Genomic DNA, 19,557 nt, shown 5'->3' with positions numbered 1-19,557 from the left:
GTGTGCTGTTTGTATCATAGATTGTGGAAACTGGGCTCCTGTAGAGTATTTAGATTGTAGCCTTGTGTTCAAGAAAATCTTCCCTAAAATTTCATCTCAGATAACCCAGCCACTTAGCCTAAGTATGCATGAACTCTCAAACAAAAGTAGGGTGAAAAGATGCAAGATGTGGTGCATGTGATGCCTTCCAACGTTCGTTGTATTCAGAACATCAGAGAACTCTTAACTTCCTGACGTTTGCTGGAACAATTGTTCATATTTGCTCTTCATCTTGAGGTTCTGTGAAAATGTGATTTCCAGGATTGCATTTGGTGCTGTAATAAAATGACTCACTATTTATGTGAAATTTGTAATAGGTATTTTTAAAACAACTTTATTGAGATAATTCATGTACCATTGTAATAGATATTTCACTTGTATTTATCCATAACTATAATTCCTTTAAAAATTTTTACAGATATTTGTGATCATTTTTTAAATTCCTCATAAGAGTGTTATTAAGTAGATTATTACATTTATTCTAACTATGTAGAAGGGGTTGCTAATCTCGAGAGGGTGATCTGTGCATAGTTAGACACTGCAGATTAGAAAATCCTAAGATTATATTCTGTTACTCTCCAAACCGTTATGCTCAAAAGGAGCAGAATTCTGGCATAGTCTTTCTGATATGTAGTTAGACCTTGACTCTTCTTTAAAAGAAGTAAATATGTCTGCTTGTGACTCACTTTATTATTTTGATTTGACAGCTTGAAACCAATCTATTGTACTCTTTCTTACCTGAAGTAACTCGAATGGCCAGAAAGTTTACTCACATTTCAGCTCTTTTACAGGTATTTATTTATAGCTTGTTTTATGTGACTGTTTACTATAAGTTTCTAATGTTCTGTAAATAAAAAACTTGAAAATCTTACTTCTTAAAGCCAACTTTATGTGGCGGAGGTGTCTAATCTGATAGACTAGTTTATAATGTCCATTAAAGCAAGAAAAAGAAATTTAATTGAAAATCTACTCTCACCCATCTCTATTTCTCCAAAGGAAAAGAAAAAAAGTAGTTTAAACCTTTTTAAACATTCTCATAAATAAAACAATATTTTGGAATTTTAAAAGTGTTTTTGCAAATAAAGTAGTATGAAAAACATCATATCAGCTAGCTTTTGTACATGATAAATGCACCCCAAATTAGCTTGTGATTGGTGTTTTAGTCGACGATTTGGGCTGGGCTCAGCTAGAAGGTTCTGTTGTTCTGGGCCAGGTTCAGCTATTCGGGTCTGGGCTTGGTCATACATTGGTGGTCATCTGGCTGGTCCAAGTGTCCCATAGCTGTGATGGCTTTGTCTGGACTGCACATTCCTCATCTCCCAGCCACCTGGACCAGGCTTGTTCATGAAGTGGTGGCCACGGCAGGGGTGTCAAGAGTGCAAGTGGAAGCATGCAAAACATTCTGGGACCTTAGACTTCTGATTTGGTCACACTAAGACCCAAGGCCAGCCCGGATTGAAGGACTGGAGAAATTGAGTCTACATCTGCATAGAGGAGCTACGAAGAACTGTGGCCTTCTTTTTTCAGTCTGTCACAGTCACTAATGTACTTCATGTCAAAGATTTCTGGAGATTAGTGTCTTTTTAAAAGGATACTGTTTGAAAATTGAATAGTTGACCAGTCAGCATTTTGACAGTTAATGTACATAAAATGCATCTTATATGTGAAAAGCTGGAAAATATCTGTTTTACCAGATAAAAATTGAATTTGAGAAAGTTTGATAGTTAAGTGATTATCAAGTGTTAGCTATGGTCTTTTCTTTCTCAGGCTTAACTGAGTTAAAAGTGATTTACAGTAAATTTTGGATTTCTTTGAGACAGTTGACAGTAAGAAACATGTATTATTTAGTTAGCATGTTGACTTAAATATTTTTTGCTACTTTAATATTTTTTTCTTCTTGTTAATAGTATATAAATTTGTCACTGACATGTATGTGTGAAGCATGGGAAGAAATACTGATGCAGATGGATTCTCGTCTCACCAAGTTTGTGCAGGTAATATACCTGGAGTTTCCCATGGAAGGTGTTAAAGAATGCACGTTATCCTTATTTACTTCATGAAGGACATGAGAAAAATCAGTCTGTTTTGTAAAAAGGCTCAGATCATGATTTCTTTCAGACGGTTTGGTCTAACCTCATACTATTATCTCAGAGAGTGATACACCAGCTCTTCCCCTTGGTACAACTTAGGTGGGGACAGGATTGTGAAGTGGAGCTGGTAGGGCTTGGGGATTAAGGACAGGAGTTGAAGAGCTGACTGGTTGTTTTCCTGTAACTGCTATTCAGATAATCAATTTAAATATGAATTTGAGAGAAGGTTAAGGGTAAGAAAGGGAGTCATGTTCCTGTAATTTTGAATAAATAAGCTTATAATTTAAAGAATACCTATTATGGTTTTATTGGTCTTTCTCTAGGAAAAGAATACAACCACATCAGTGCAAGATGAATTCATGGACTTGCTGTTGTGGGGGAAAGCAAGGTAATGAGCTCATATTAGGTACTCTTGCTTTTCCTTCTCTTTTTAAAGTAATTTATTTCAAAAGCAATTCACATTCATTGTAAAAAAAAAAAAAAAAAATAGAAAATTCTGGTGCACAATGACCAAAAAAGTAGTATATATTTTTCTAGGCTTTTTTATTCACGTATTTATTTTTTACGTAAATGTGATCATTCTGAGTGTATGTATAATATATGTAAATATATTATATATGTACTTTTTAAATGTATAAAAATTTTAAAATTCTATGTAGCCAAATCAATCTTTTCCTTTATTGTATTTGCCTTAACATTATTCTTAAAAAAGTCTTTCCCATATTAAGTGTTCAAAGATCTGTATTTTCCTCCAGAGATTTTTTTGTGATTTATGTTTTTATTCCATTTACATGTTCCAGATGTGATTTATTTGGTCATATGCTGTGGAAGACTAACTTCTTTTTTTTTCAGTGTTTAGGTAATTGCCCAGTATAATTCATTGAGTATTACACCTTCTTCTTACTGATGTGAAATACCATTTTAGCGTATAGTACATCCTTATGTCTACTTCAGTCTGTTCCTAGACTTTATTGTTTCCTGTTTTGTCCATTTCTTTGTGAGTACAACAAAGTCTTAATTTTTGTTGGGCTATTTCTTTTTTTTAATTTTGTTTAAAAATCTTGTTTGTTCTTTGAAATTTAAACGTTTTAAGTGATGCATTCAGATTTTGAATAGAGGAGACTAAAAATAGTTTCTTTTTCATTCTAGTGCTGAACTTCAGACCCTCTTAATGAACCAGTTAACAGTAAAGGTGTGGTTATCTTTGTATTTTAATGGCTATGAACACATTCTTAATTTTTTTTAGAATGGCATATAGTATCTTACTTGTATGCTGAATACTTTCTTTTCTCTTAATTAGGGCTTAAAAAAGCTTGGCCAGTCTATAGAGTCATCATATTCCAGTATACAAAAATTGGTTATAAGTCACTTACAGAGGTATGAAGGTGATGTAGAATCTTTTGGTATTACATCTACACGTACTTGGCATTGGTCTTCTTTCTGCAACCTTCTTTTCATCATCTGGCATTCTCTGTTTGAGCCTCTTCTGGCTAAAATTGTTGCATTAGCATTTGAGGGGACTCTTGGAGTGCCCAAGATTTAAAGAATCAATAATGGTAATTCTGCTTTATGAAATAACTTTCCAACATCTTTTCACCACCCGAGGCCCTGTCTGGGCTTTTATCTCACCCAGACAGCCATGAGGTATGTCTTGAATAGGGCATATACCCTTTTTTGAGTGGTGAAATTAAGTAAGTTTATATATCATTTTATATGTTATGTAAAAGCATGTATATATTTTTGCACTTAACTCCTTGGCAAGGTGTTGGTTATGATTATCCTCATTTAGAAGAAACTGAAGTTCAGAATGGTTATATATGGCTGACCCAAAGTTATTAAGTGTCAGAGCCAAGACTGTCCCAGATCTTCAAGTCTCATGCTGTTTCTAGCTATAGCTACCTCAGTGAAGTAGTTTGCAGGTAGATGTTCAGTGTTTGACTTAAATTTTGGTAAATTTCTTTATGCTGAGACCCCGGCCCTTACTATTATCACCTCCCGCTTTGATCACTTTAGGACCTTCTGGCCTGGTCTCCTCCAGTCCATACTGTGCCCCGCAAATATATTCTCCACAGTGGATCTGATCATGTTACTATTATTTAAAAACTTCCAGTGCCTTCCCATTTCTTAGGACTAATACCTTTGGATGGCTGCCTATCTGCTTCACCTACACTGGTGGCCTTCTCAAACTTGACAGTTTTTCTCCTACCCAGGGCTTTTGTACAGCCCTTTTGCTTTCTGGAACACTCCCACCCTGTTCTTCACTTGCATTCTCTAGCTCTCAGCTCAAATCTCACTTGTTCAGAGAAGCCTTCTCTAATCCCCAGATTAGATCAGGTTCTTCTGTTAGACCTGCACCTGGTGTGTTTCCTTTAAGGCATTTATGGTAGTTGGAATGATATACTGTCTGATTGTATGGTTATGACTGTCTCCCCCATTAGACTGTCAGTGTCATGAGGACCCTTTCGTTTTGTTCACCGTTCAGTCCCCAGTATTTAGCATAGTGCCGGACCTAAAGTTGGAGCTTAATAAATATTTGTTGAATGTTAAATACATAGCTGTTGGGTGAACAATATGACCATATGACTATCTTAAAAGTGCCAGGACTAACTGTGGAGCATAATTTGATCTTACAAAGTTTAATCTTGTGGTCATATATTCATCTCACTAGTCATGACAACCAAATGATTCTTCTACAGCTTTTCAAAATGATTTTGAGAAATAATTATTTCTCATAGAAAGAAAAAGTTACGTTCAGTTTTTATTTCTGAAAACTTAGAAATATTCAAGCAAGATAGTAGCTGCCTGCCACCTTGATGATGGTGTTTCTGCTCTGTTTTTGATAGTGGCTCAGAGTCTTTATTATACCATTTGAGTGAACTGAAAGGAATGGCTTCATGGAAGCAAAAATATGAACCTCTTGGACTAGATGCTTCAGGAATTGAAGGTGGTAATTTAATTCCTCAATAGAATGCATTAAATCCACTTTACTTATTTGACAAATGATATTTATTTATTTACTTCCTTTTAGATGCTATTACTGCAGTGGGTTCTTTCATACTCAAGGCAAATGAACTTCTTCAGTAAGTATTGGGGATACTTGAATATTGGAATCATTGACTTGAGAATGTTTTACTTTTTACTTATAAATAAGAACCTAGCAAATTGTTGTGATTTTCTAAAAATGAGTTTTTTAAGTTTTTATCAAAATTATACCTTTACATGATTAAAACAATCCAGTAGCACAGCAGTTTCATACATTAAAGTGGTATTTTCCTGTCCCGCCCATCCTCACCCCAGGTCCGCTTTCCAGAGGGAATCCTTGTAACTATTTCTGGTTTTAGGTCTGTAGGTTACTTCCATATTTCTAAATTGTATGACTGTACTGCCTTTCTTTTACTTATCAGTTTCGAGAAATTATTCTTCTCTGTGTGTCTGTCTTTCCTAGACTCCGCTTGCTTTCTCCTTGCACAGTCTGCCTTGCTCACATCCTCAGGCTCTCCGCCGTCCCAGGGGCAGTGTCACACCCCTGGCACTCCCTCTGTCCCTGCTGCCTCCTCCATTAGCCTCCCCCTGCCTGCATCAGCCTGCGTCGGGGCTCCACGTGCAGCCACGGCCCTGGCAGTTTCTTCTTTGCTTTCACGGGTTAGATCCTTACTTCCAGGATCTCCTCTGTTTCTTGGTTCATTTAATCACTTTGTGGAAAATATCGCCCAGTAACTTAGAAAACGGATGTGTGAGGGTAAGCTTTCTGTGTCCTTCTGTGCCTTTTCTCCTTCTGCCACACTTAATTGATGGTTCTGACTGGGTATAGATTATGAAGGGGGATTCATTTTCTCATAGAACTTTCAAAGCTTTGCTCCATTGTATTTTGGCCTTTTTGTTGCCAATGGAAGGTCTGGTGCTTCTGATTCTCATTCCTTTGTGTGCTATTTTTTTTCTCATCTCAAAAAGCTTTATTTATCCTTGATATGTTGAAATTTCACAATAGAGTTTTAAATGTGGGTCTTCTCATTTGTTGTACTCATAATAAGAAAATGCCATTTTAACCTGAATTCTATATTGTATTATTATTTTGATAATTTCCTCTTCTCCCTCTCCTTTTTTTTAACTAGAATTTTTATTTTTTTAACTAGATTTTTGTTCTAGAAATCTAGTTAGTCAGATATTAGACTTCATGGATTGATCCTCTATGTCTTTTATTTTTACTCTCATTTTTTTATATCTTTTCTGTTTCCTGTGAAATTTTTTTGACTTAATTATCCAATGCTATCATTCATCATAAACAATTATTGAGCATTTAACTATGTTATAGACACTATTCTAGATGCTGAGGGTATAGCAGTGAACAAAACTGATAAAAAAAATCTTGCCTTCATAGATATTATATTCTTACATGATGAGACAGAGAATAAAGCAATGAATAATTAAAACATACAGCAAGTCAGATAGTGATAAGTAGTGGTGGGAAAAGCTAATGAGGGAAGGAGGACCTAGGGCATGCTGGGGGTAGGGGTGCAATTTTTTGGTCAGAGAAGGCCTCACTGAGAAGGTGATGTTGGGGAGAGGAGGGAGTGAGCCCTGTTATTTTGGGGGCAAAGGAGACAGCAAGTATAAAGGCCTTGAGTTTGGAGCATGCCTGGCATATTTGAGGGACCTCAAGGAGCCACTACAGTTAAAGTGACTTGAAAAACAACGTGAGCTGTAGGGGATGAATTGAAAGAGGTCACAGAGGATGGGCCGGGTTGTGTAGAGCCTGTAGGCAGTTGTAAGGACTGTGGCTTTTACTCTGGGTATAATAAAAAGCTCTTAGGGAGTTATTAGCAGTGGAGCGACAGGATATGACTTAGGTTTAAAGAGATCCCTCTTGTTATTTACTTGGTATTGAGAATAGATTATATGAGGGCAAGGACAGAAGCCATGAGACAAATGGTGATCAGAATCAGAAATGGTCAGAACCTGGATATATTTTGAAAGTAGAAATAACAAGATTGCTGAATGGTTGTATGGATGGTAAAAATAAAGGAGTCATGGATAATTACGAGTTTAGGTCCTGAGCACCTGGTAGAGTATGACTAACATTTACTGAAATGGGGAAGACTTGGGGGAGAATATAGGAAATATATATGTATTTTATGTTCCTCAGTTTGGGTTTATCTGATTTTTTCATGGTTTCATTCAGGTTATACATCCCTGGCCAGAATATTACATAATCGGTGGAGTGTCCTTCTCAAGGTGTCACATCCAGAGGCAAACAGTGTCTGTCTACCTCTTCTTATTGATGTTAATTTTGATCACATGGTCAATGTATTAGGCATATTAAATTGAAATGTCTGTTAGATACCCTGGTGGAGCTGTCCAGCATGTTGTTGATTGTATGAGATTATGTTCAAGTGAGGGATCCAGGCTGGAAATGTAAATTTGGGAGCCATCAGCACATTGGTGTTATTTTAAGCCACGAACCTGGATGAGATAGTGAGTGCGCTTAGAGGAGAGATCTGAAGACTGGGTGATGGGCTTTCCAGTGTTAGAAACGGGGTTGATGTGGAGCTAGCGAAAGAAACCGGAGAGGCAGAAAGACCAAGGAGTGGGTGTCCTTCAGGCTGAGTGAAGGACGCGTTGCAAGAAGGAATGAGGGATTGGTTGTCTAATGCTGCTGAGTCAAGTAAGGTGAGGACCAGAAGTGGAATAGATCAGAATATTATCAGAATAGATGTTGGGTGACCTTGATGAGAGCCACTTCTGTGGAGTCATGGGAGCAGGTATGATGCAGAATGAGAGCAGATGCAAAGAAAACAGCAAATGTAGTCTCTTGAGTTTTGCTGTAAAGGGAATGGCCAGCATTTAAAAATAGTCGTTGGGTTTTTCTTTCTTTTTACAATGGGAGAAATTAGAGCATATTTATATATGATGGGAATGTTCTTCTGAAGGGGAACAGTTGAGATGGCAAAGAGAGGGAAGATTGCTAGAGCAAGAGGATTCAAGAGGGGATGGGATTTAGTGTGTCAGGGAAGGTGCTGGAAAAATAGTTCCTCCATAGTTACAGGAGAGAAGGCCAAGACAGGGGTCACAGTTGCTGGTATATGAGCAGAGGAGGGCTTGGGGATGTTCACTTCTAATTGTTTTTATTATCTTAGTGGAAATATGAAATGTTCTGTCATCAGCTGAAGGTAAGGATGGGGAAGTGGTACTGCGCTTTGAGAATAAAGGAAGAGGTGTGAGCCATTTGTCTAGTACAGTGGGAGCGTGAATGGGCTGATGAAGCAGGAGGATTGTCAGTAGTGCTAAGGGCTGCTTGGTTAGCGTTCCCAGGAGCGTTAAAATGAGACCAGCCAGCGTGGCTGTGTGGTTTTCCCCAGCCAGGGTCAGCTGCTCGAGTGGGAGCACAGAGTAGGTGAGCAGTTTGAATTACTAGGGTTGGTGAGTAAAAGGAAGCAAAGGGGAGGCAAGAAATTGAAGCAAGGGCATGATTAAAATGATAAACCTCAAATCTGTACTGGTTTAGGAGGGAAGTGAGGACACAGAGGGGGTGTGAGACAGTGAAAGGTGGTAGAACTAGTAAGTGGTAGTCTTGGTGGGATGAATGGGCTACTGGAGAAAAGTCACTGGAAAGATAGTTGTTGGTGAGCAGGGTGCTTTAAATTGAGATTTAAAATGTTCACGTTGGTGGACTTCCCTGGTGGCGCAGTGGTTAAGAATCCGCCTGCCAATGCAGGGGACACAGGTTCGAGCCCTGGTCCGGGAAGATCCCACATGCCACGGATCAACTAGGCTCGTGCGCCACAACTGCTGAGCCTGCGCTCTAGAGAGCCCACAAGCCACAACTACTGAAGCCCACGTGCCTAGAGCCCATGCTCCACAGCAAGAGAAGCCACCACAATGAGAAGCCCACGCATGCACCGCAACAAAGAGTAGCCCCCACTCGCCACAACTACAGAAAGCCCGTGTGCAGCAACGAAGACCCAACGCAGCCAAAAATAATAAATAAGTAAATAAATTTTAAAAAAAGGTTCACGTTGGTCATGAAGGTCTAGGGTGTGAACTTTAGAATAAATAGCCCAGGTGGGGTGGAGGACGAGATCACTGACCTGAACTATGCTATTGAATGTCTTATTATGGCAGTCCTGTCTTTTAATTTCTAAGTGTTTTCATATTTGTTTAATCATTTTTCAAAGCTGTGCTCTTGCTTTGTGGACGCGACATCTTCTCACAGCTCTCTGAGGACGTTAGAGTTTTAAAAAATCTCTGCCGCTCCCTGAATTATCTCTTCTTTGTGTGTCACTTTGCTGTTTATTTTGGTCTCTTGTTGCAAGCTTTCTTCAAAAACCTGATGCCCGATTGTTTACTCATATTTATTCACGAGGCAGTTTAAAGTTGCTTGGAATTGCTGGGTGCAGGGCGGCCCAAAGCCAGCGTGAGTGCCAGAGCATGCGGACCTGTGCTGTGGGCGGCCCATGCCTACCCGGCACCGCCTTGGCTCTTCCCAGTTTATTCAGCTTCTTTGAAGAACTCTGTTTTTGTCTGGAAGGTAGTAAACGCCTAGGCATTCATATTTTGGGGGAAAGAGTGTATTGGCCACTCTGTGTTTCAGTTTGTCCTCCTTTGTCCAGCCCCAGACGTCATCCTAATGTCTTCTGTTGAACTTGATGTTTCTAAGGACTGAGTATCCTTGGGGTTCTGCCGGGCGGATGATTCCTTGCTGCTCTCTTTCCACAGTGCCCGACACGTGGCCGCCTCTGGTGACCTTCACCAGTCACCAGTCTTCTGTCGGCTTTTGACATTTCTGAAACTTAAAAAAATTTTTTTTCTACTGTCCTCTTTTTGTGTGTGAGTTTATAACACATCCACCTCTCCCCACCAATCCACCATCATTTTAATGGGCTTTTATTTTTTTAAATTTATTTTTGGCTGCGTTGGGTCTTCGTTGCTGTGCACGGGCTTTCTCTAGTTGTGGCGAGCAGGGGCTACTCTTCCTTGCGGTGCGCGGGCTTCTCATTGCGGTGGCTTCTCTTGTTGCAGAGCACAGGCTCTAGGTGCGCGGGCTTCAGTAGTTGTGGCTCGCGGGCTCTAGAGCGCAGGCTCAGTAGTTGTGGCGCACGGGCTTCGTTGCTCCGTGGCATGTGGGATCTTCCCGGACCAGGGATCAAACCCATGTCCCCTGCATTGGCAGGCGGATTCTTAACCACTGCGCCACCAGGGAAGCCCCTAATGGGCTTTTAGAAGGTAGAGCTTATTACAGATGTGTGTGCTCAAAGAACAAAGCAGGAGGAGAAATGATATTCCTTTTCCTGAATGTTGAATAATTTTTTGGTTCTCTGTATTTGCAGAGAGTAAACATAAAATATTAAGCCTTCTGTGATCACCTTTCACCTTTCAGTGAAAGGTAGTTTTTGATTTAACTTCTTCCTCCTTTGAGATAAGTAGAATATAGCATTGTTTTAGGTTATAATGGAGAAACTGAGGCAGTGAGAACTTTGACATTAGCCTATAATAGATCAGTGGTTGCCTGGGGTTGGGGTGAGAGTATTGACTGGGAAAGACAGAAAGGAACGTCTTTTCTGTTTTTCATTTTTGCTGCAAGAGAATTTTGATCATAGTGCTTGGTAACACAAGAGATGTTACAGTCTTTTATGTCAGGTGTTTTACTGTGTACAGAAAGGTTAATGATGCTGACCTACTTCTCCAGTAGTATTATGACATTTAATGCTTGGAAGGGACTTTGAGATTTAGGGGTGAAAAGTGCACATATTATTTGCTTAGATTAATTATCTTACAGATGTGAGCTCAAAGAGATTTAAAAAAAAACGATATCCATCTTTATATTCAGAGACAGTTTCATCAAAGTGAAGATGACTTCCACTTATGACCCTTAATCTTGGGGGTACATTTGTGTAAAGCCCAAGGAAATTCAAATTTTGAGATTCATTGCTGTAAGGGTAAAAAATCAACTTCCAAAAGTAATGTCTATTGATATCAGAGGTAGTGGTAGTGACATATTACAAGTTTATAATAATGATTTTCTGTTGTGTCTGATGTTTTTTTCTTCTTACTGATCAGTGAGTATTTTTTTAAAACTGAGAATGGTGCCAGGAACATTTTTTCTGATTTCTTTTATTGCCAAAGTTAGAAAAGGATTTCATACTTTACTGAGTGCCCGGAAAGGAAAAGACTGTTACACAGTTTGTGGAAAGGCTGTTATAATCAGTTAGAATCTGAGTTATTTGCTTTATTTTTTAAAAGAATCAGGATTTGCTCTTTTGAAATTTTATTTTTGGGTATGTGTTTTATTGGTTAAATCTGTTGTAAAGGCTTAAATGTCATCCAGATAGGATATAATAGAACAAAAAGGATTATTATGTTCTACAATAATTGAACAATGATACATGAACCCCATATAATAATTTCATTTCTGATTTATTTTTATCTTCTAGAGTTATAGATAGCAGTATGAAAAACTTCAAAGCATTTTTTCGGTGGCTGTATGTGGGTAAGTGAATTGAATGAAGCATTCTTGTATTTTTAACACTTTTTAAAAAAATTGTGGGAGTATCAATTTAGCATATTTCAATTACTATAGTAAATTTGAAATACCTATTGAAGTAGAGAGAATAGTGTAAGTGACCTGCCTTCTACTTGTCACTCAGTTTCAGCAGTTTTCAACACATGGCCAGTCTTATTTCTTCTATACACCCACCCATCTCCACCCCCACAGATACGCCTTCTAGCACTGATTGTCTCTGTCACTCACTGAGAATTGACCCTTACTTACCTTGTAATGTCTCCTTAGGTTAAAATAACATTTTTTAAATCTCTGCTTTGTATTAGGTATTGTTAGGTGTTAGATTTGTGGGAAAAGGGGGAGAAAAAATAAGACAAAACCTCTTCCCTTGAATAGCTTAGCTCCGGTTTTATACTTTGGTCTTCTGTCTCTAGATCTGTGCCATTCATTATGGTAGCCACTAGTCACATATGGCTGTTTCAATTAGTTGAAATTATGTAGAATTATAAACGCAGTCCCTTAGTCATGCTTGCCACATTTTAAGTGCTCAGGAGCCCATGTGGTTAGTGGCTACCATGTTGGACAGCACAGAACTAGAACATTTCCATTATCTCTTCTATTGGCCAATGATGCCCTAGCTAAATAGAATGCAGACCACTTGTGGCCTTTCTTTTTGTCTCCACAGTATCTTTGCATTTGTAGGTAATTAACAAATAGTTACTGACTTGATATTAAATGTTTTAATGCTCACTCTACAGGATATGCGTATTTTATTTAGGTCCATTTGTACTGCTATTTTTGTGACCTCTATTAATATCTTTGAAATAATTTAGCATACATTTCCCTCCAACGTATGCAAAATTTAGTCGTAAGTGGAATTTATCCCATATTTGTTAAAATTCTAAAGAGTCAAATAGAAAGTAAAATACCTGTAATGTGCTAATATCCTTGAAACAAATGCCCAGATCTTTAATTCTCATATTTTTAAAACAGACTTTTCATATTTGTTAGCCTAGTATAATTGCTTTCAATAAAAAAATGAAAGCGATCTGTAGATGTTGACATTTAAAATTCTTAGATTTTTCTCAAAACCATACCAACACTAGCCAGAATGGGGAGCCAGAGTGTTTATCAGGCCAGCCTGTTTAATATCAGAGTTAATTAGAATAAACTACAATGTTAAAATTAAACGAAACCTTAGAAGTGACTTTCTTTTACAGAAGTAGTAGCTTGGTTTTACTGATAATTATTGGAGTAATTAGGCAGTTTATATTCTTATTGCCTGTCCTAACTGTAATAAGAAGCTGCATTAGAAGATAAATGAATTACTGCTCAGTCCTTGTCATTAGAGCAAAAGCACACTGGATTGGAGAACTGGAGACCTAACTGTAACTGGGTGCTGCCACTAGTTAGCACTCTAACCTTGGTTTGCTCTTGTGTAAAATGCAGTCTCCATGAAGGCAGGGACTTCTTTTATACTGCTGTATCCCTAGTACCTATATTACACTCAATAATTAATTTTTGGATGGATAAATGAATGAGTGGAACCTAGATTATGGCTGGTTTTTCAGATAATTTAGAAGTTTGAATTAATTAAAAACAGTTTCTTAAAATAATCCATATTTGCAGAATAATGTCCAACATGCTTTTTCCCAACCAAACATAAGAAGCATATTCAAACACTATGCAGAAGCACATGCAGCATACTTCTTGACTTAGGTGGATGTAATATGTATAGAAAACACGGTATTGATAAAGACACCCCTATGAAAAGACAAAAAGAACCAACCACAATATTAAAGAAAGTATATAAATATATATATACACACATGTAAGTGTGTGTTTACACACATAAGTCTTAGTGGAAATATCTTCATGTAGCAAAAAAGCCCAAGGGAAAGAAACACATCTTTTTGGTATTCTAAGACTTTTGGAGGAAAGAATTGCTTGCACATTTTAAGAGAAGAAACATCACCGAGTTAGGAGGAATACCTGCACACGTAGTCTTAGCTCAAGGCAGCAGTTAGGTTTGTTTGTCTGGAGTGGCAGTGGGTTGAATTGAAGGAGAAAATGAAAAATAATAGTTTAGGATTGCTATACCAACCATTTTGAACCTGAAAATATAAATCAAATTTAAATTCTTCATCTTTTAGTTCTTCGAAGAAAAATAAGGTTTCCTTGGAGACAAGAAGCTGTTGAAAATGGAAAATGTAGTCCAGTGAAATACATTTAGTTTTTGACATGCATCTATAATTAAAATTATGTTTGCAGTTTCCCTTTAAAGATAGTTTTAAAATTTATATTTCCAGCAATGTTGAGAATGACAGAAGACCACGTACTTCCTGAGCTGAATAAGGTAGTATATAGTAGTATTTTTTTTCCACATCTTTATTGGAGTATAAATGCTTTACAATTGTTGTGTTAGTTTCTACTGTACAACAAACTGAATCAGCTATATGTATACATGTATCCCCATATCCCCTCCCCCTTGAGCCTCCCTCCCACCCTCCCTATCCCACCCCTCTAGGTGGTCACAAAACACTGAGCTGATCTCCCTGTGCTAGGCAGCAGCTTCCCGCTAGCTATCTGTTTTACATTTGGTAGTGTATATGCATCAGTGCTACTCTCTCACTGCATCCCAGCTTCCCCTTTCCCCCATGCCCTCAAGTCTGTTCTCTATGTCTGCGTCTTTATTCCTGTCCTGCCACTGGGTTCATCAGCACCACTTTTTAAAATGCCATATATATGCGTTAGCGTACGGTATTTGTTTTTCTCTTTCTGACTTACTTCACTCTGGATGACAGATTCTGGGTCCATCCACCTCACTACAAATAGTTCAATTTTATTTCTTTCTATGGCTGAGTAATATTCCATTGTATATATGTGCCACATCTTCTTTATCCATTCATCTGTCAATGGACACTTAGGTTGCTTCCATGTCCTGGCTATTGTAACTAGTGCTGCAGTGAACATTGTGGTACATGACTCTTTTTGAATTATGGTTTTCTCAGGGTGTATGCCCAGTAGTGGGATTGTTGGGTCATACGGTAGTTCTGTTTTTAGTTTTTTAAGGAACCTCCATACTGTTCTCCTTAGTGGCTGTGTCAATTTACATTCCCACCAACAGTGTAGGAGGGTTCCCTTTTCTCCACACCCTCTCCATCATTTATTGTTTGTAGAGGTTTTGATGATGGCCATTCTGACTGGTGTGAGGTGATACCTCATTGTAGTTTTGATTTGCATTTCTCTAATGATTGGTGATGTTGAGCATTCTTTCATGTGTTTGTTGGCAATCTGTATATCTTCTTTGGAGAAATGTCTGTTTAGGTCTTCTGCCCATTTTTGGATTGGGTTGTTTGTTTTTTTGATATTGAGCTGCTTGTATATTTTGGAGATCAATCCTTTGTCAGTTGCTTCATTTGCAAATATTTTCTCCCATTCTGAGGGTTGTCTTTTCATCTTGTTTATGGTTTCCCTTGCTGTGCAAAAGCTTTTAAGTTCATTAGGTCCCATTTGTTTATTTTTGTTTTTATTTCCCTTACTCTAGGAGGTGGGTCAAAAAGGATCTTGCTGTGATTTATGTCATAGAGTGTTCTGCCTATGTTTTCCTCTAAGAGTGCTATAGTGTCTGGCCTTACATTTAGGTCTTTATCCATTCTGAGTTTATTTTTGTGTATGGTGTTAGGGAGTGTTCTAATTTCATTCTTTTACATGTAGCTGTCCAGTTTTCCCAGCACCACTTATTGAAGAGGCTGTCTTTTCTCCATTGTATATTCTTGCCTCCTTTATCAAAGATAAGGTGACCATATGTGCGTGGGTTTATCTCTGGGCTTTCTATCTTTTTTTTTTTTTAAATTATTTATTTATTTATTTATTTATTTATGTATTTATTTATGGCTGTGTTGGGTCTTCGTTTCTGTGCGAGGGCTTTCTCTAGTCGCGGCGAGCGGGGACCACTCTTCATCGCGGTGCGCGGGCCTCTCACTATCGTGGCCTCTCCTGTTGTGGAGCACAGGCTCCAGACGCGCAGGCTCAGTAGTTGTGGCTCACAGGCCTAGTTGCTCCGCGGCATGTGGGATCCTCCCAGACCAGGGCTCGAACCCGTGTCCCCTGCATCGGCAGGCGGACTCCCAACCACTGCGCCACCAGGGAAGCCCTGGGCTTTCTATCTTGTTCAATTCATCTGTATTTCTGTTTTTATGCCAGTACCATACTGTCTTGCTTACTGTAGCTTTGTAGTATAGTCTGAAGTCAGGTAGCCTGATTCCTCCAACTCTGTTTTTCTTTCTCAAGATTGCTTTGGCTATTCGGGGTCTTTTTTGTTTCCATATAAATTGTAAAATTTCTTGTTCTAGTTCTGTGAAAAATGCCATTGGTAATTTGATAGGGATTGCACTGAACCTGTAGATTGCTTTGGGTAGTATAGTCATTTTCACAATATTGATTCTTCCAATCCAGGAGCATGGTATATCGCTCCATCTGCTTATGTTATCTTTGATTTCTTTCAACAGTGTTTTATAGTTTTCTGAGTACAGGGCTTTTGCTTTCTTAGGTAGGTTTCTTCCTAGGTATTTTATTCTTTGTGTTGTGATGGTAAATGGGAGTGTTTCCTTAATTTCTCTTTCTGATTTTTCATTGTTAGTATATAGGAATGCCAGAGATTTCTGTGCATTAATTTTGTATCCTGCAACCTTACCAAATTCATTGATTAGTTCTAGTAGTTTTCTGGTGGCATCTTTAGGATTTTCTATGTATAGTGTCATGTCATTGGCAAATAATGACAGTTTTACTTCTTCTTTTCCAGTTTGTATTCCTCTTATTTATTCCCTTTTTTTTTGGTATAAATTTATTTATTTATTTATTTTGGCTGTGTTGGGGCTTCATTGCTGCATGCGGGCTTTCTTTAGTTGCGGGGAGCAGGGGCTCCTCTTCGTTGCGGTGCGTGGGCTTCTCATTGCGGTGGCTTCTCTTGCTGCCGAGCACGGGCTCTAGGTGCACGGGCTTCAGTAGTTGTGGCACGTGGGCTCAGTAATTGTGGCTCGTGGGCTCCAGAGCGCAAGCTCAGTAGTTGCAGCACATGGGTTTAGCTGCTCCATGGCATGTGGGATCTTCCCGGACCAGGGATTGAACCCGTATCCCCTGCATTGGCAAGCGGATTCTTAACCACTGTGCCACCCAGGGAAGTCCCCCTCTTATTTCTTTCTCTTCTCTGATTGCTGTGGCTAGGACTTCCAAAACTACGTTGAATAAGAGTGGCAAGAGTGGACATCCTTGTCTTGTTCCTGATCCTAGTGGAAATGCTTTCAGTTTTTCACAATTGAGTATGATGCTTGCTGTGGGTTGTCATATATGGCCTTTATTATGTTGAGGTAGGTTCCCTCTATGCCCATTTTCTGGAGAGTTTTTATCATAAATAGGTGTTGAATTTTGTAGAAAGCTTTTTCTGCATCTATTGAGATGATCATATGGTTTTTATTCCTTAATTTGTTAATGTGGTGTATCACATTGATTGATTTGTGTATATTGAAGAATCCTTGCATCCCTGGGATAAATCGCACTTGATCATGGTGTATGATCCTTTTAATGTGCTGTTGGATTCTGTCTGCTAGTATTTTGTTCAAGATTTTTGTGTCTATGTTCATCAGTGATATTGGTCTATAATTTTCTATTTTTGTGATATCCTTGTCTGGTTTTGGTATCAGGGTGATGGTAGCCTCATAGCGAGTTTGGGAGTGTGCCTCCCTCTGCAATTTTTTGGAAGAGTTTGAGAAGGATAGGTGTTAACTCTTCTCTAAATGTTTGATAGAATTCACCTGTGAAGCCGTCTGGTCCTGGACTTTTGTTGGTTGGAAGATTTTCAGTTACAGTTTCAATTTCATTGCCTGTGATTGGTCTCTTCATATCTTCTAATTCTTCCTGGTTCAATCTTGGAAGGTTGTACTTTTCCAAGAATTTGTCCATTTCTTTCAGGTTGTCTATTTTATTGGCATATAGTTGCTTGTAGTAGTCTCTTAATGATCTTTTGTATTTCTGCTGTGTCAATTGTAATCTCTCCTTTTTCATTTCTAATTTTATTGATTTGTGTCCTCTCCCTTTTTTTCTTGATGAGTCTGGCTAAAGGTTTATCAATTTTGTTTATCTTCTCAAAGAATGTTCTTTTAGTTTTCTTGATCTTTGCTATTGTTTTTTTTTGTTTCTATTTCATTTATATCTGCTCTGATTTATGATTTCTTTCCTTCTACTAATTTTGGGTTTTGTTTGTTCTTTTTGTAGTTGCTTTAGGTGTAAGGTTAGATTGTTTATTTGAGATGTTTCTTGAGGTGAGCTTGAATAGCTATGAACTTCCCTCTTAGAACTGCTTTTGCTGCATCCCCTAGTTTCTGGGTCGTTGTGTTTTCATTGTCATTTGTTTCTAGGTATTTTTTGATCTCTTCTTTGGTTTGTTCAGTGATCTCTTGGTTATTTAGCAGCACACTGTTTAGCCTCCAAGTATTTGTGTTTTTTACTGTTTTTTTCCTGTAATTCATTTCTAATCTCATAGTGTGTGGTTGGAAAAGATGCTTGATATGATTTCAGTTTTCTTAAATTTTCCAAGGTTTGATTTGTGACCCAAAATGTGATCTATTCTGGAGAACGTTCTGTGTGCACTTGAGAAGAAAGTGTATTCTTCTGCTTTCTGGTGGAATGTCCTAAAAATATCAATTAAGTCTATCTGGTCTCTTGTTTCATTTAAAGCTTGTGTTTCCTTATTTATTTTCTGTCTGGCTGATCTGTCTATTGGTGTAAGTGGGGTGTTAAAGTCCCCCACTATTATTGTGTTACTGTCGATTTCTGCTTTTATGGCTGTTAGCATTTGCCTTATGTGTTGAGGTGCTCCTGTGTTGGGTGCGGAAATATTTAAAATTGTTATGTTTTCTTCTTGGATTGATCCCCTGATCATTATGTAGTGTCATTCCTTATCTCTTGTAACAGTCTTTATTTTAAAGTCTATTTTATCTGATATGAGTATTGCTGCTCCACCTTTCTTATGATTTCCATTTGCATGGAATACCATTTTCCATCCCCTCACTTTCAGTCTGTATGTGTCCCTAGGTCTGAAGTGGGTCTCTTGTAGACAGCATATATAAGAGTCTTGTTTTTGTATCCATTCAGTCAGTCTGTGTCTTTTGGTTGGAGCATTTAATCCATTTAGATTCAAGGTTGATTATCGATATGTATGTTCCTATTACCATTTTCTTAATTGATTTGAGGATTTTTTTGTAGGTTTTTTTTTTCTCTTGTGTTTCCCGCTTAGAGAAGTTCCTTTAGCATTTGTTGTAAAGCTGGTTTGGTGGTGATGAGTTCTCATAGCTTTTGCTTGTTGGTAAAGCTTTTGATTTCTCCATCGAATCTGAATGAGATCGTTGCTGGGTAGAGTAATCTTGTTTGTAGGTTTTTTCCTTTTCATCACTTTAAATATGCCCTGCCACTCCCTTCGGGCTTGCAGAGTTTCTGCTGAAAAATCAGCTATTAACCTTGTGGGGATTCCCTTGTATGTTATTTGTTGCTTTTCCTTTGCTGCTTTTAATATTTTTTCTTTGTATTTAATTTTTGATAGTTTGATTAACATGTGTCTCGGCATGTTTCTCTTTGGGTTTATCCTGTATGGGACTCTCTGCACTTCCTGGACTTGATTGACTATTTCCATACCCACGTTAGGGAAGTTTTTGACTATAATCTTTTCAAATATTTTCTCAGACCCTTTTCTTTTCTCTTCTTCTTCTGGGACCCCTATAATTCAAATGTTGGTGTGTCTAATGTTGTCCCAGAGGTCTCTGAGACTGTCCTCAATTCTTTTCATTCTTTTTTCTTTATTCTGCTCCCTGGCAGTTATTTCCACCATTTTATCTTCCAGCTCATGTGTCCGTTCTTCTGCCTCAGTTATTCTGCTAT

At 38.2% G+C, this 19,557-nt stretch overlaps 1 protein-coding gene across 1 annotated transcript in view; it reads left to right on the top strand.

Moving 5' to 3' along the window:
• Window positions 1-19,557, top strand: part of ANAPC4 (anaphase promoting complex subunit 4) — a 41,642-nt gene that overhangs the window by 8,964 nt on the left and 13,121 nt on the right. Inside the window, exons 10-18 of the mRNA XM_057547207.1 lie at window positions 747-830; window positions 1,947-2,033; window positions 2,453-2,517; window positions 3,279-3,321; window positions 3,430-3,506; window positions 4,973-5,073; window positions 5,158-5,209; window positions 11,558-11,613; window positions 13,935-13,981. Coding sequence (XP_057403190.1) covers window positions 747-830; window positions 1,947-2,033; window positions 2,453-2,517; window positions 3,279-3,321; window positions 3,430-3,506; window positions 4,973-5,073; window positions 5,158-5,209; window positions 11,558-11,613; window positions 13,935-13,981 — 612 coding nt within the window. The remainder of the gene's footprint in view (window positions 1-746; window positions 831-1,946; window positions 2,034-2,452; window positions 2,518-3,278; window positions 3,322-3,429; window positions 3,507-4,972; window positions 5,074-5,157; window positions 5,210-11,557; window positions 11,614-13,934; window positions 13,982-19,557) is intronic.

The sequence above is a fragment of the Balaenoptera acutorostrata genome, chromosome 5, assembly GCF_949987535.1.
Source record: "Balaenoptera acutorostrata chromosome 5, mBalAcu1.1, whole genome shotgun sequence".
Lineage (NCBI taxonomy): Eukaryota > Metazoa > Chordata > Mammalia > Artiodactyla > Balaenopteridae > Balaenoptera > Balaenoptera acutorostrata.
This window is presented reverse-complemented; position numbering and strand designations above follow the sequence as displayed.